The sequence below is a fragment of the Sus scrofa genome, chromosome 15, assembly GCF_054392235.1.
Source record: "Sus scrofa isolate SSC_HxYL_T2T_F1_AM1 chromosome 15, Sscrofa_HxYL_maternal_Yorkshire_Landrace_v2.0, whole genome shotgun sequence".
NCBI lineage: Eukaryota > Metazoa > Chordata > Mammalia > Artiodactyla > Suidae > Sus > Sus scrofa.
In genome coordinates this window covers 154619896-154635671 of record NC_139397.1, presented here as the reverse complement: position 1 = coordinate 154635671, position 15776 = coordinate 154619896, and the positions used below count along the sequence as shown (strand labels likewise).

Here is a 15776-nt window from a genome sequence, read left to right as displayed (position 1 = left end):
ACTGTGCCTCTGCAGGGCCTGTCCCACACCCCTGCAGCCAGCCTGCCTGGACTCTGCCCTGAAACACAAGCCAGCCCAGGTCACCTGCTCCACACTCCAGGTCAGCACAGGTTTGCCCTCTGGGCCTGGTGATGCTGGGGGCAGTGAAACGCAGGGGTACGGAGGGCAAAAGCCCTTTGCACTCAGGTCCGCAGACTTGGCTGTCACCTCGAGAAGGTCTCCAGCCCAACCCGAGTGTTCTGAGCCCTGCCCAGGGCAAGGACCCAATGACAGAGACACTTCGGCGTGGTGGAGCATCACCCACAGGTCGGACCGAGCGTGCTCGCCAGGCAGGGCCCAGTCTGCATCCATCCCAGCTCCTAAATCTATCCCTGGGGCCCTTCAGGAAATTGTCCCATGGCGGGGAAGTCCTTGTGGCACTTCTGGCTGGAGGGCCCTCAGCACAATGAGGGGCAGGAGCTGGCCCCCGAGGGCAGGGAGGGGACTCACCGGGCACCGAAGGGTACCACAGAGCTGGCTGTGGGGCGGCCGCAGGAGCACTTGCCTCTCGGACCTGAGAGCAGGCAGACAAGGGCCCACTGTGGGGCTGGGAGGCAGAGCTGGCCGCACCCCAGGGCTGCATCAGGACTCAGGACCATCCCACCAGCCATGCAACTTTGGTGCAACACAGAGGGGCAGAAGGACAGTCAGAATGGGGCAATACCAGGACAGGGCCACATGGGGCTCCTCTCTGCTGTTTGACTGGTTCCTCCCTGGGGCTCAGGCTCCAGCAACGCTGTGCAGGGGGAGGGCCACTGCCAGGAGCCGCGACTGACCTCCGTGGGGGACATGGGCATCCGCTGCCCCCAGGCCTCCTCCGGAGATGCCGCCCACGAGAAGCCAGAGGGCCATCCTCCAGGGGGCAAGGGAGGGACAGTCTGGCCCCCAGGTTGTGGCATGAAGGACCGCAGAGCGCTCACAGGGCATCCGACACATCTTGTTCTCTCTCCCGAGTTTTAATGATGTAGTTAGATGCCAGCATTTTAAACATGAAGGTTTCACATAAAAACCTGTATTACAAAGCTTCTCTTGAAAACTACACAGTCTGCCCTCTCAGCTTCCCGCGCCCCCACGGACTCTGCTGGCTGGGACAGTCACACCCCATCCTGGTCACTTGCGGCCCCGCTCACCAGCCCTGACCCAAGCATCACAAAGGAGAGGCACAGGTCACTCCCAGCTTTCTTGGCCACCTAGAACTTAGCGTTTTAAACACCCCTTCTGGTGGACAACCACAGCTCTGTTACAAACCGCATGTGCTTTATTGCGGTGTGACAAATACCCACAAATTTTCCTCTACAAAGACAGAGCTGGTTTACACTCCTGCCAGCCACAAAGACAAACGCAAATGCTGCTGGATTTCTATGGTAATTCCGTGTCCTCGGCTGCTCGCCACATCCGCGGTCCCAGCCCCACTGGCGGGGTGGTGGACGGTGCCCACACTCTCCACCGAGCAGCAGCGCGTTCTGCTTGCCCACACTGGCTGGGGCGGGGCGGGAGTGGATGTCTTGTTTTTTCCGGGGGTTGGTGCAGCTGCCCAAGTTCAGGGCACAGATTTCATCTGCCTTTAAGTGGAGGTAAACGCTCCCATTCTCTGTGGGACTTATCCATGGCCTTACTCTCAGGGACACCCAGCGTTCGCGGGCCGGCTCATCCTGGATCTGCCTTCCCTTCTGCACCCTCCCGTGGAAGTTCCTTCTTTGCATTTTCCTCTCGGCAGAGGATGGGGGAGCCTCTGGAGGGTCCACCAGCTGACCCTGGTTCCGTGTCCATCTATCCTATTCCGCTTTTTTTGGAAGTCATTTATCCCCTTTCCAAATATTCTTTCCCTCTCAAATTCACTGCAAAATGTCCTCTAATCTTACTGAAAATTCATTCTACTGGAAGCTCCTCCATTAAGTTGATGCCCAAGGGAGCTGCTGCCTGTTCCAGTGTGTGGGTGGGTGGGGTCTCCCTTTTTTGAGAGGCTGATTCCCCTAAGAAGTGAGGACACACCCTGACGGAGAAGCACCTTGAGCACGTGCTGGGGTCTTCAGAGATGAGGGCCTACAGGGAACGAAGGGGACCCCGCACCAGGTGGACAGGCGGCTCAGTGTGGAAGAGTGGCTCTGCTTCTTGGGTGCTCCGGGTGCCTAATTTTCTAAGGGCACAGGGACATGGAGCTGGATGTGTGCACCCCGTCCTAAGCAGCCAGAGGTCACGTCCTGCCAGGCAGGGCATCCTCACTCCCTCCCCACAGACCACAAAGAGGGCTGCCTGGAAGCCTCCCTCCTCTGGGATCACATCCAGCATGGTCTCCATGGTAACTGAGGTTGCAGCTGCCCATCCTCTCCAGCAGGCTTCCTCCTTCACTGGATATTCGGGGAGGGGGGCTACCCCAAAGCAGAATTGCAGCCCTGACCCTCGACCTGTGTTCCGACTGAAGCATTTGTCTCGTAAGCAATTCTAAGATTTCTCAAGTTTTTCGGTTGGAAGCACGCCTCACACAGCCAAAGATGGGAAGCGGGACGTTCCAGACCCCACTCCCTGTCCCTGCTCCCCAGGCCCACCTTCAAAGTGCTGCCTGTGGGTGCTAAACCGGGACTCGGTGACCAGCGCGTGCTCATCAGGGACCCAGGCCCTCCCGATTCCCTGGGCTCCTGGTCTTTGGGTGGACAGTGTGCTGACATGTAACTAACTTGCCTACCCGGTGAGACTTTTCTATTTGAGGAATGAACGGGTTCACGCCATCAGACCAGCTGGGCCTGTTGTCCTGCATTTGAGGCCCCCACGAAAGAGGGAGGCCTCCAAGAGGACAGACCACAGGGGGTTCCTTCACAGGCGTATTCGCCCTGTGGTCTGGGGGGTCTGGGGGGCCTGGGTCTCCTGGATGCCCTGGGAAGCCCCCTCTGAGCCTGAGGCAGCACCGATGGCCATTACGCCCCCAGGAAGGGTATGTTCTTGGGGGGTTTTTCTGGGAACTGCTGCGTGTACAGGCGGGCCGTGTACTGGAGTTCCGGCGTGACCATCCTCTGACACAGCTGCACCGTCTGGTTGTCCAGGCCGGGCCTCAGGCTGTAGCCCAGAATGTCGGCCTCGCCCGACTGGTAAGGACGCAGCCTGAGGTCGGTGATCTGCGACTTGTTCTTGGGGGCGCCGTCCTGCACGCAGAGGGCCTGGAGCTCGCGCTGCCGCGCCTGCAGCTGCGCCACCTCAGAGCGCAGCCGCCGCGGGCCCAGCTCGGTACGCAGGCGCGCCCAGAAGGTGCGGTTGAAGTGCTGGTAGAGGCGCCAGTCCAGGGCGCACCAGCGCTTGGCGCGCTCCTGACCCTCGGGCGTCAGGCTGGTGACGCTGCCCGGGCTGCGCAAGTTGAGCGGGAAGGAGACGACGTCGTCCAGCCGCCAGCGCAGCAGGTGCCGCAGCAGCACCATGGACTCGTCGAAGTGCTCGGCGATGAGCACCAGCTGGAAGCGCCGCTCCACGTCAGCCAGGCGCGCGCGCACGTAGGCGTCCTCCGCAGGCGCGTTGTTGTCGAAGCCCAGGTCGAACCACATGCCGTTCCTGGCGTAGGCGTTGCGCAAGCCCTGGCTCTCGTTGTAGTAGGTCCCCGGGGAGGCCAGAAAGGCCTCCAGGCTGACGACGTCCCTAAAGGCCGGGACATAGCCCTTGTAATAGATGAAGGAGGACTCGAGCTGGAAGACAGGGTTTCTGAGGATGGAAAAGTAGAAAGTGTCGTTGGGCATGACTTTCCGCACCTGTTTGGAGACAGAACAAGGAGGGCGGTGACTCTCCGGGCTCCTTCAGGCGGCCCTGGCGGCAGGTGGCGTCTTCTTCCCCACCCGGCAGCGCACCGGAACCTGCCCTCCGCCCCACTGCCTCCGCCACCTGGCCCTCCTACATCCAGCCGGGCCACCTTGCTCCCCTGCCCACCTCTCTCCACCAGCATCCAGAGTGACCTCAAAACACCTGAACCGGGCCATGCTCCTCCCCCCAACTCCCTCACCCTTCCCCACCCGCCCCGGCTATGCCTTTAGAAAGGAGGTCGGAGAAGCACCCCCCACCCAGGAGGTGACCTCTAAGCTGAGACCAGACTCCGAGAAGAAGCTGTGAAGAGCTTTCCCGCCAAAGGGGACAGACAGCACGTGCCAACGTCCACAGGTAGGAAGAGTGGCGGCCTTGGGAACCGGCAGGAGGTGGGAGAGGGGAGAGCAGCAGGGCCCGACTCCAGGAGCAAGCGCAGGCGACTGGCAGCCAGGCAGGGGGCTGCAGGCCCGGCAGGAGCCTCCACCAGCCCCCACGCTAGGCCTCGGCCTGAGCCCCAGCCCCGCACCCCACGGAGGGCCCCCCGCCTCCGCCACGCACCTCCGGCAGGTTGAACCTCAGGTGGTTGCACATGATGTTGAAGCGCTGCTCGGGGCCGCCCTCCTCGACGCCCTCCACATAGCGCGCCAGGAAGAGCCAGGGGTAGCCCAGGTGGACGCGCTGGCCCGCGGGCAGCGCCACCGACAGGTTGTGCGTCTCGGCGAAGCGGAAGAGGATGTTGAGCACCGTGCTGCTGGCCGTCTTGTGCGTCTTGAGGAACATGACGTTGGTGATGGGGGGCCCTTCAGCCTGGCCCTTGAGTAGGCTAGGGGAGAGCACAGTCGGCGTGGGAGCCCCCGCATCCCCCCCGACACCCCACCCCAGCAACCCCCGAAACGGGAGGCCCTTGGACCTTCTCCCATCACCATGCTCCCCAGTCGAGACTCCCTGACCTGGTGACACCCCAAACCCAACCGCATCACTGGGCTCCCTTTGACCTCGAGCCCCCAACCCTGCAGCCCCAGGGGACCGCTGGCCCAGACACCATTGCTCCCTCAGTGGCTCCGCCATCTGCCCTGTCCTGGGTCTCAGAGCACCCAGACTGGCTCTAGCCCTGTGACCTGGGCCACGGGGCTGGCATTTCTTGGTTGACCCTTCATGCTAGAACTGGTCAGAGTGGACCCTGGTGCCCAGGCCTGTGACCCACGATGGCAGCCCCCAGCCGTGGACTCCAGCCTGGAGCAGTAGGTGGCCTTCCTGCCCCAATGCAGAGCCCAGGGCTGGTAAGAGTGACCCAGAATGGTGGGGGACAATGCAGAAGCCTGTACCCACCCTGGGGACAATCGGGGCAGGCAAAGATACCCAGAGGGCTGTGGCATTCCCCCGACTCTTGTGGACAGCAAGTAGGGGGTGGGAGGTAGCCGGGGACCACAGGACCCTCCCAGCAGCCAGGCTAAGGCACTAGGCCAGGTGGCCATCCGTGTGGACCCTGGGCCTCACAGGTCACACCACCAACAAACAGGGAAGCAGAGGTCATGGCCTCCCCAGCCCTCCTCCCATCACCCAGTCACCCTCTGCCGCCAACAGCTCTGCCCAGGCCCAGATCCCACCCTCTAGTTGCCCTCCCAGGGGGCCTGGGCAGCTTGAGGGGCTGGGGGACCCCAAGGAAGGGCCCACTCCTCTACTGCAGAGGGGAGCCCAAGGCACCGAGCAGAGGCACGGCCGCAGTCTCGGCCGGGGCCGGGGCCGCCCAGAGGGGGTAGGCTGGGGTCCTGGTGCTGCTCTGGGAGGGGCCGTGCCAGGACCTCAGCCCACACCACGCAAGACTCACGGCATGAGCAGCCTGACGTCCTTGTGCAGGAAGCCAGCCAGCAGGGACACGGTCAGGGCCAGGAGGAGGATGGCCCAGAAGCACCTGTGGGGAACAAGGCCCCTCCACCCTGAGTCTGGGCTCAGGAGGAGCCAGTGCCACCCACCCCGACCCCTCCACACCCCCTCGTCATGGGACAGCTTATATCCAATATCTGCTGTGCACAGGGGGCTCTAGGGTGAGGGGACAAAACCCAGTGGGCCTGAATCATCAGGCCCCACCCCCAGTGGGTCCCTCAACCCCACATCCACTGCTCAGAAGCCAGGAGAAGCCAAGATGGGGACCCGTTCCTGGGAGGTGGCACAGAGAGGGTGGAGCTGGCAGGTAGAGGTGTGACCAGCTCAGGGGACTCCCCCAACACGAGAAGGAATCAAAAGCCTTTTAGAAGCCTCTAGCAAACTTCCATCTTATTGACCAAAATTCGGACCTGTGGTCCCATGCCCACCCACCCAAGCGTGCGCTAAGAGAGCCATGCAATTGCTGCCCCTATGGAGGGAGCGAGGGGTGGGCGGCAGCCTGTGGGAGCAGGGGCTGCAGCCTGGACCGGAGCTGGGCTTGCGGGAGAGGCACACGCATCTCTGAAACAAGTACAAGCGGCTGCTCGTTTCACACGTGGCCAGGCTGGTGGCCCAGGACCCAGTGGTCCAGCCAGCAGCAGGAGGCCCCTCATAGCCCAGAACAACCTGGAAGTCAGGCCTCTGTTTAGTCCTGATGCTCAGGCTGCAGGCACTTCCCAGGTTGGGCTCTGCATACAGAGTTCATGAACCAGGTGGCCCTAGACACAGAGCCACCAAGCAGCACAGTGCTACCCTGGCACAGCCCCCACCCCCACCTGAGGCAGCTGGCGTGCTGGGCTGGCAAACCGCCGTCTGCGGGGCCTCCGTTGTTTTCCTGGCATCTGACTGATGAACGCCCATCACCTTGTGGCCTCGTCCACTGCCGTGGCCCGTGCACAGAGACAGCGCCCTCTGCGTCCAGGTATTTGGGCCCTGATTTTCCAGCGAGCAGACCGCTGGGTGGCTGCTGGGCAGAGAATCATCGGGGGCCCTCCCTGCTGGGAGGGCACTGCCCCCAACACATCTCACTCATGGCCTTTTCTGAGCTCCCCTGCCTCCTCACGCCCTGCGCGTGGCCTGGCCGTCGTCCAGTCAGTGTGTGGCGCTGGCGGTTGGGCATCCTGACTTCTTGGAGATGGGAGGCGCCTGCACAGACCTGCACGTGCTCACCTTGACTCCACCAGTAACAGCATGAACCTTGGACCCTGAGCTCTCAAGGAGGCAAATTGCGAGGAGCCCCCAGCCCAGGCCCCTATCGCCAGGACCGGCCGGTGCCAATCACCTGTTCCCAGACACACCTGCCCTTCCCAGATTGGTTCTGAGCATCACAGCCTTGTCCCCAGACACCTTCCCCACCCACCTGCTTCCTGCCGACACATCCGAGCCAGCGCCCCAGCCGCTCCTTAGCAAAGGTGAGGTCAGAGGTGAGCATCAGGCTGCCCACATCTGAAGGATAAGAAGGAAAAGAGGACGCGAGAGGGGTCTTGCCCACAGCCCACACCGGCTGCGTCTCCACACAGGCTCTGCTTGGCAGGGCGCCCAGGCCCTCGGGCTCCAGCAACGTGGAGGGGCAGCTGGTACCAACAGGCCTCTGAGCAGGTGAAGGGGTCTCTGACAGGGGCTAGAGGGGACAAGGGGACTATGCCACATGGGCCACAGACTCTCAGTGCAGGAGGTCAGGTCAGGGGCGAGGGGACCAGATGTCACACCTGCACTCAAAGAGCTTACACAGGGACGAGCTTCCCAATTGGACAGGGGCTTCTATATAGGGCTTTACAGGGTGCATAGGAGTGTGACAGGCAAATGGAGAGAGAGCAGGTTAACCAGGGGAAGCAGGAGGGAGAAGAAGCCTGGAAGGAAAGGGCAAAGCGTGGCACCTCCTGAGCAGGGAGACTCAGGCTCAGGCCTTCCACGAGCCTCCCCTAACCCTCCCGAAACTGAAGCGTGGAAGAGATTCACACTGGCCGCACTGCTGGGCAGGAAATGGCTATTCGTGCGCTGCCCTGTCAGACCCTGCTGGCCCCCAGCCCTCGGCTACCGCCGCAGCTCCTCTGCTCTCTGACTTCTGCATAAAGCAGTGCCAAGGTTGAACGCAACCCCCCAAAAAGAACGTTCAATAACCAGTCAATTCTAAAATCCCAGCAGACACAAACACTACAGTAATAGCAAGAAGCTTCCAAACCCCGTTGAGGAAAACGCCTGCTGGGTGCTGGATGGTGCGGGAAGTCCCAACCTCTGAGCTGCTCCGCGCCCAGAGGCGACCTGGGCGCGGAGGGGTGGCTGGTGACAAAGCAGAGCTTTCCAGCGTGGGCACAGGTGGGTCACCCACCTGCTGCTGGGTTTCCACCTGACCCCATTGGTCAGGACACATTGGTCAAGGGTGTGGCGCCCGGGCTGTCCTCACCGTCGCCGCTGCTCTGATGGCGCTGCCTCTTGGGACCGCAGGGCCTTTGCCTGGCCTGGATGTGCGGGGGTTTATCCCACGTCACCACATGCTTCCTGATCTCGACAACCCCCAGGCTCACCCCAGGGAGTCCCCCCGAGCACAGGGAGGCCACACGCCTGTGGCCCAGGCCGAGTTAACCAGCGGCCACGCCGACCCACTCGCAGTGTCCCCTGCAGCCAGCTGGGTCGGGGAAGAAGCAGAGGAAGACAGGGTGGGAGGAGGGGTCACTAGCGGGGCCAGGCCTGCGGGCAAACGCCCTGCCAGCAGAGTGCGGGCAGCGGGAGTCGGGCCAGGACCCAGCGGCCTGTCCTGAGTCGCTGTCATTGTAAAGGAAATGCATGTTCACTTTCCGTGTGCTAGTGCACAGCACTAGAGCAAGAAAAAATGCTTTTCTTTTTAGGCCACACCCTCGGCATATGGAAGCTCCCAGACTAGGGATCAAATCCATGCCACATCTGCAACCTACACCACAGCTCATGGCAACGACAGATCCTTAGCCCGCTAAGCAAGGCCAGGGATTGAACCTGTGCCTCCACAGAGACAAACCAGATCTTTAACCCACTGGACCACAACGGGAGCGCTGAAAAATTTTTTTTTCTTCTCATGGTCGCACACACAGCATATGAAAGATCCCGGGCCAAGGATCAAATCGGTGCTTAATCTGAGGCCCACGCCACAGCCACGGCCACAACGATCCAAACCACATCTGTGACCGACAACAGCTATGGCAACACCGGATCCTTAATCCACTGATGGAGGCCAGGGATCGAACCCGCAATCCTCGCAGACACTATGTCAGGCTCTTAACCCCACTGAGCTACAACAGGAACTCCTCCCCCCAGTTTTTTAAGGTACATTGTATCTGGCCACTTCCAGCCACTTCGCAGGCCTGCTCTGGTGGAATTCTGGCAGCCCGGGGCCCCAGTCTTGGCGACACCCCTGTTGTCTGGGCTGACAGGGTGCTCCCAGCTGTCCCATACACCTGTGAACCCAGCCAGGGAGGAGCCACATCTCCCAGAGGGTCTTATTGGTAAGAAATGGTCTCAAGGGATCGTCCCCTGGGGCCTGGGTCTCACCACTCCGAGAAGCTTGTGGCTTCGGAGCCTCCCGGGTGGCAAACCTGGGAACCGCCACATTCGCCCCCCACAGGTTCACACCCCAGTCCAGCACCAATGCCGACTGATATGGGACTGCAGCTTGCAAGCAGCCCCTCCCACTGGGCCCTGCCTTCTCTCTCCCACAGGGTGCAACCTCGGGGGACATAGGGTGCTGGGTTTCCCGCCTGCGTCCACACCACACACGCACATCTGCAGGCTGGAAGCATTTGTGGTGCCAGCCACTGCCTCGCCCACGGCTTCCAGCTCCCACTCCAGCTGCAGGCAGGTGCAAGCTTTCCCCAGCCCGCCTTCACGCCCTCCTCCCCGGACCCAGGACAGAGCCTGGGACCCACCTCAGAGGGTCTCCCTGAGGCCAAAAGGTGCACAGGCCAAGCCTTAAGAAGCCTAAGAACTATGCTGCACTGCAGTCCGGCCTACACGCTCACACCCGCTAGGGCCTGGCTGCCAAGGGCGCCGGCACAGGACTGGGTCCCAGCTGGAGGCGGGTCCCGGGGCCTGGGCACCTGCACCAAGGCAGAAGGAACAAAGTCCAGGGGTGAACTTCCAGAAGGCCACCCGGCTCGCGGGGTCACAGGATCCCTGGCTCGCGTGGAGCCACTTCTGCTGACTCACGAGGCCCTCCCAGGGAGGGCGGTGGGTTGTCCCCTGGAGCTGGAGCAATGAGCACAGCAGTTTTACAGCCCCATAGAGTTAGGGTTTAACCCCACTCCATGAGGCCCATGGGACATGCCCCAGGCTCGTTTCTCCCCGAGGCCTCACCCCGGCCCCACTTTATCTGCCACATAAAACGCCCTTCCGCAAACACTGTGCTTTTACTGGCCACTGCAGAGGAGTTTAATGAAATTCCAACACACACTGACCATCTGTTTAAAATTTCAGCTTTAACTTTCACAGTAACACTTTGGCCTTAAGGCAACAAACTCTCCCTGCTGCTCGGGAACAATGATGCTTTCAGAGGAAGCCCTCTGTCTTTTGCAAAATCCCCTCTAGTCCCAAGGACCATGGGGTCAGCAGAGTGGTGGGTGGGTGCGGGTGCCAGACGACTAGGTGCTCAGCCCTACCCTCGGGGCCACACAGAGCCACTTCGGAGGCCGTGCAGCTCGCGTTCTAGGCAGCAGGGAGTTGGGGGCCCGGCCTCCTGCGTCCGCCTCACACCGTAACTCACAGAAGCTCTTCCGAAGGCAAGCCCAGTGGTGGCACGACTTTGGGGAGATGGTTTGGTATGTGAGTTACATGCCAATAAAACTCTTTTTAAAAAGGAAAACGAACTAGAAAATATTTTTAAGGAGTTCGGTGCTAGAAAACTTTTGAAAACCAAGAAATGTGGGGAAACACGTAAATATAGCTGAAAACGACAAGCCCTGTAGCACTGCTTCCCACGCACCCCGAGGAGCTGCCACCCTCTCAGGGTTCTCTGTGAGGCTCCCCTCCAGGCCGGCCTGGTCGCAGCAGCAGATAAGCTCCAAAGAGCCTCCAACTTTGGAACCCAAGGGGCTCCCAGTGGGGGCCCCCTGCCCTGCACAGGAACAGGGCTGGTTGCCAAGGTCACCGGTCACCTCTGGGTCAGGCCCCGCTGATAAGGTCCTGCACTGTGGCCCACAAGTGGCACCAGCAAACCCCGAAGCAGACGGCCTAGGCGCCAATGGACAAGGCGCTGCTCCCGGCCACGGGCCATTGAGGAGCTCGAGGCCCCAGCCCCCAGGAGGGGCGGTGCCCAGGCCGCTCAGAGAGAATTCCTAGGCCTCTGAGTAAGAACCACTAAAGGATCTAAAATTATGGGTAATAAACAGTCATAGAGACATCCCGCCCCCAGCTCAGGAAATTCTAGTGGGGTGTTGACCATGAGGGACACACACGGAGGTTTTATGGAACTGGGTTTTTATGTCCAGGATTATACACACACACCCCTGTGGTCCCATCCAGCCAACCCTTGGGTGTGAGCAAACTTCCACCTGGTGGGGCTGCAGAAGACCCGGAGCGAGTCTCTGACCGGCTTCAGCAATCGGTCAGCTTCAGCCAGAATCTAGACACACAGGCCTGAGCCTGATGGCCCCCCTCCCTCCTCCCCCCTTCCTCTCTCTCTCTGGTCTCACAGCCACAGGGAAGCAGAAGAATGGACTGAAGGGAGTCCCCACGTGGCTCATTGGAAATGAATCCAACTAGCATCCGCGAGGACGAGGGCGCGATCCCTGGCCTCCCTCAGTGGGTTAAGGGCCCAGCGTTGCCGTGAGCCGTGGTGTAGGTCACAGACGCGGCTCAGATCTGGCGTGGCTGTGGCGGCTGTGGCTGTAGCGGCTGTGGCTGTAGCGTAGGCCAGTAGCTGCAGCTCCAATTTGACCCCTAGCCTTTGAACTTCCATATGCCACACTTGTGGCCCTAAAAAAAAAAGCATGGACTGTAAAGGGCTCCCCCCCGCAACACACACACACACACACACACACACACACACACACACACACACACACCAGTGAAGCTCACAAAGCTCTCCATCTCCTCGGGGCCTCCGGACCCACACAGAGAACAAACTCCCTCAGCTGACCCAGGGTCCCCGCCCAGGGCTCATGAGCAGGATCCTCAGTCACCGGATAAAGCAGCCCCCACAGTGGCCACTTCCCCTCGTTCATCCTTCGTCCCTTCAGCGGGTCCTTGTGGAACCCCAAGTGCACTGCAGGACATGGCGACAGGCTGAGGACCTGGGTGCAGCGGGAGCATTTAATTAGCAGGGAGGAGGATGGGACTGACAGTCACTCAGGGCTCCCTCCCTAAACACAGCACCCTCAGGAACCGGGCCCCTCCCCGGCTCAGCGTCTGAGAAGAGCAGGGAGGTGCCGGCCCTGGGCCTCCTTGGGGCTGGGAGCTGCGTGATCAGGGTTGTCGCGAGACGTGTTTCTGCATTGTGTTCTCAGCCTCTTTGCTGAAAACTCCATCTTGTCCTGCTTCACTTTACCCCATCTTCCTGCTTGAAAAACAGTCGCAGTGACGGTGACTGACTTAAGCTTAAGAACGAAGACCTAAAGGCATAAGTTATTCACAGGGTCAGCTGAATGAGGACTTAGTGCGTTGGTCTAGGCACGCCAGACCTGTGCAGATTGGCACGCCGTTTGCACAGCATGATACGTCCTCTTAAGAATAAAGGAGGACTGGAGTTCCCATTGTGGCGCGGTGGTTAACGAATCCGACTAGGAACCATGAGGTTGCGGGTTCGATCCCCAGCTTTGCTCAGTGGATTAAGGATCCGGCGTTGCCGTGAGCTGTGTTATGGGTTGCAGGGGCAGCTCGGATCCCATGTTGCTGTGGCTCTAGTGTAGGCCGGCAGCTACAGCTCCAATTAGACCCCTAGCCTGGGAACCTCCATGTGCCGGGGAAGCGGCTCAAGAAAAGGCAAAAAAAAAAGAATAAAGGAGGAGCCCCATAGCCCCAAGGGGTTTATGAGGGGTCGTTAGCTGGATATGCATTAGCAAAGAAGAACTGAGGTGCAAACCTCGGAGGCACTCGGGGTTGCTGCAGATAGTCAGTCTGCAGAAGCACAACAGTGATTCTCTAGATGCTCTGCATAGACAGCTGATGCCAAGCTTCCTCAAATGCTAATGATTGTTAAATGCCTAAAGGTCAGAGTAAAAGCTTAATCAGCAACCGGCTATGTGACTTTTAAAATAACTTAAAAAAACCTATATCCTGCACCTACAACCCCCTTCTCACGTGACATAATCCTAAAAAACACAATAGAAGCAGTGTGGTTTCTTACGGCGGCGCTCTTGGTCCCTGAGACCTTGAGTCCCCTGGTTCCCACCTTTACTTAAATGTCTCTGTGTCTTGTTTTATGTTAACTTTTTTCCGTAAGTTTCACAGCACCCGTTCTTCAGCCCTATCCTGCTGAGCTGGTCTCAGCACAGGGTGGGTGGAGGCCGTGGGCTGCTGAGTCCGAAGCACAGAGCCCTCGTGTGAAGGCCAAACCAAACAGACAGGGGTTGGGCTGGATGTCCAGAGCCAACAAGCCCCAAACGCTGAGAGGAAAGAGAACAGATCACGGCCCTGCACCCGGGGCTCCTTCTATAAAAGGAGAGAAAGTCACCCCCTCACTGCCTGCCCGTCTCCACTCCCCACCAGCCACCCTGCCGTCAAACCAGGAATGACAAGGCCTGGCTTTGACCAAAAGCGAGATTCCTCAGACTGGCCTTCAGACACCTGCGGCTCATGCTTCTGCTTCCCTGAAGCACCATCCTGACACAGCCACATAGAAGCTGCTCTGCAGCTTCCCGGGGGAAACTGAGGTGCCCCGGCCAGAGCCAGGGGGCAAGAGGCTGTCTAGGGCCTTCCAGCCCCACTGCTGTCCACGCCCCCACCACCCTACCCGGACCCCGGAATCCTCCCAGACCCTGCTGCATCAGGCTCAACGGCTAAATGGGTGTTTTCTCAACTCTGGGCTGCACGGATTTGCTACATGATCAGTTCAGCGGGTCACACTTCAGTCCTGGGGTTACAGCCAACACTCTGCTTTTTCTCCCCCTTCTTTGTAGGGCCACGCCTGTGGCATATGGAAGTTCCCGGGCCGGGGGTCAATTTGGAGCTGTAGCTGCTGGCACACACCACAGCCACAGCCATACCAGATCCGAGCCACATCCGTGACCTACACCACAGTTTGTGACCATGCCGGATCCTTAACCCACTAAGCAAGGCCAGGGATCGAACCGGCATCCTCACAGACACCATGTTGAGTTCTTAACCCGCTCAGCCACAAGGGGAACTCCCAACAACACTCTTCATGTAGATCAGAACGGAAAGAAGAGGGTAGACGAGAACGGGATGGAGGGGGTACAGGAGAGAGAGAAGAACACGGAGCAGACTGGACGCCAGCAGAAGAGGACCGACCACCGAGAAGCTGGGCGCCCGGGCGCGGCAGCTGTGGGAGACCGGTTTTAGACAGACACGCCCGGAGATTCAGTGGGGGGCCCCAACAGTGATGCTCGCCACCCGGTCACCACGGAAACGTGGCCACGCTTCCACATCCATCAGGTGCCGTTCTGCCTCTGTGCGCCTCGTGCCCAGCCCAAGGAGGTCCCTCATCCACGGAGAAGTTGGCAGCCACAGGCCCAGGCATCCGAGACCGGGTGAGAAAGGCACCGGCCATGCGTTCTGACACACAGCGACAGAGGGTCTGTCTCCAGGATGCTCCCTGCCTACCCTCTGCCCATTGCAGCCACTGTCCTGGCTCAGCCAGCCCTGCACGCCGTGCCCTGCCTGAGGGGGAAACAGTGGCCTCCGGCCTGTCCTCCCTCCTCTGGTCCCCACCCGGCTCGCTCTGGCCGGTGCGGAGACGAACTCTAAATTTTTTAAAATAAATTTAATTCTCCCTGGTACAAAAAAGAAAAAGGACTTCCCCCCCCCCCACCCTTTTCTTAAAGCATTGACCTAAAGACCTGTAATTGTGATTCTTCCTCTAACCCATGAGATGTTTGTCACTCTTCCTAAACTGCTCAGCAGCCTCTGGGCAGCCTGACACCCAGCATGCATGCTCTGCTGTGAGGTGGGGTCTGCGGCCTTGACCTTTTCCCCCAAGGCCCTGGCCCAGCAACCTGAAGGACTGAAGCACCCCGTGGCCCCCGTGGCCCAGACCCCCCTTTACCTCTGCAAGCCGCCCAGAGCAGACAGCATGTTTCCAGGGTCTGCGGCCTCAGCGAGCGGGCAGGCGGCAGTTCAGGCTGGCCCTGCTGCCCCGGCAGGTGGCCCAGGGCACAGGAACCAGGCTGGGTGTGGTGCGGGCAGAGTAGGAACCTGACGCCCAGAGAAGCTCACCTGCCAGCCCAGGTGTGAGGCCACGCCCTCCACCCTCACCCCAACCCCGGGGCTCAACCTTGGTTCTGAGAAAGAACCAGACCTTCCCTGTGGCCCGGCTGGCGCCACCTGGGGAGACTGGCTCCCTCCAGACTGGAAGCGGGCGCCTTGCAGGGCCTGCCGCGTGGGGTGGCCACCTGCCCACTCCGCCCCCGCCCGGCGCAGTCGGCCCAGGTGGGCTTACAGGGGGCTGTGGGGCACATTTGTCCAGAACTGAGGACATGCTGTGACACGCAAGGGGGTCGGCCGGCAGCTCCGAGGATGAGGAAGGAAAGCAGACCCTTTGAAAAGCGTTCCTCTCCCTCCCCTCAGGCTGGCTTTCTACCATGAGAAAATTCAGCTAGTTTTACATCTTGGGCTGGTCCAAGAACTTTCGGAAGAGGACACCTCAGAAGAAAACAAAAATTTTCATAGACTTTACTCCATGAAAGTACATTTCTTTCTTTGGGAAAGGAGTAAACATAATTCAAAGACCAACAAAAGACGGGGGGAAATGTTTGCAGCATTTTTACCAAGTGTTGATTCATAGGAAGACAAAGATCCCACAGCCCAGGAGGCGGCCACCGTGGAGGCCCCTCCCCACCTGGGCAGCCCTGGCGTCTTTGCCAGCCGGGGCAGGATGTCGCCCCACTGCTACG

General features: G+C 60.1%; 1 protein-coding gene across 4 annotated transcripts; it reads right to left on the bottom strand.

The window, feature by feature from the left end:
• Positions 1-979: 979 nt before the first annotated feature.
• Positions 980-14958, bottom strand: GAL3ST2 (galactose-3-O-sulfotransferase 2). 4 transcript variants are annotated; one of them, XM_084998232.1, is made up of 5 exons: positions 8072-8201; positions 6519-7188; positions 5648-5731; positions 4378-4642; positions 980-3770 (listed from the first exon to the last, which is right to left on the bottom strand). In XM_084998232.1, the coding sequence occupies exons 3-5, from the start codon at positions 5650-5652 to the stop codon at positions 2952-2954; spliced, it is 1089 nt and encodes a 362-aa protein (XP_084854358.1). In that variant the 5' UTR covers positions 5653-5731; positions 6519-7188; positions 8072-8201; the 3' UTR covers positions 980-2951. The 4 variants fall into 4 exon arrangements, with proteins under 4 accessions (XP_084854358.1, XP_084854357.1, XP_084854359.1 ...); XM_084998231.1 differs by having other exon boundaries at positions 6519-10079; XM_084998233.1 differs by lacking the exon at positions 8072-8201 and having other exon boundaries at positions 980-3723; positions 6519-6843.
• Positions 14959-15776: the final 818 nt, after the last annotated feature.

Coding starts and splice junctions, on each gene's coding strand:
- GAL3ST2 (NM_213778.1), bottom strand. CDS start 14,958: ATGCTGTCTGCTCTGGGCGGCTTGCAGAG. Junction 5,732..14,929: donor GCTCTGGGCGGCTTGCAGAG/GTAAAGGGGGGT, acceptor TGTTCCCCACAG/GTGCTTCTGGGCCATCCTCC. Junction 3,771..4,377: donor TGAGGTTCAACCTGCCGGAG/GTGCGTGGCGGA, acceptor GTCTCCAAACAG/GTGCGGAAAGTCATGCCCAA.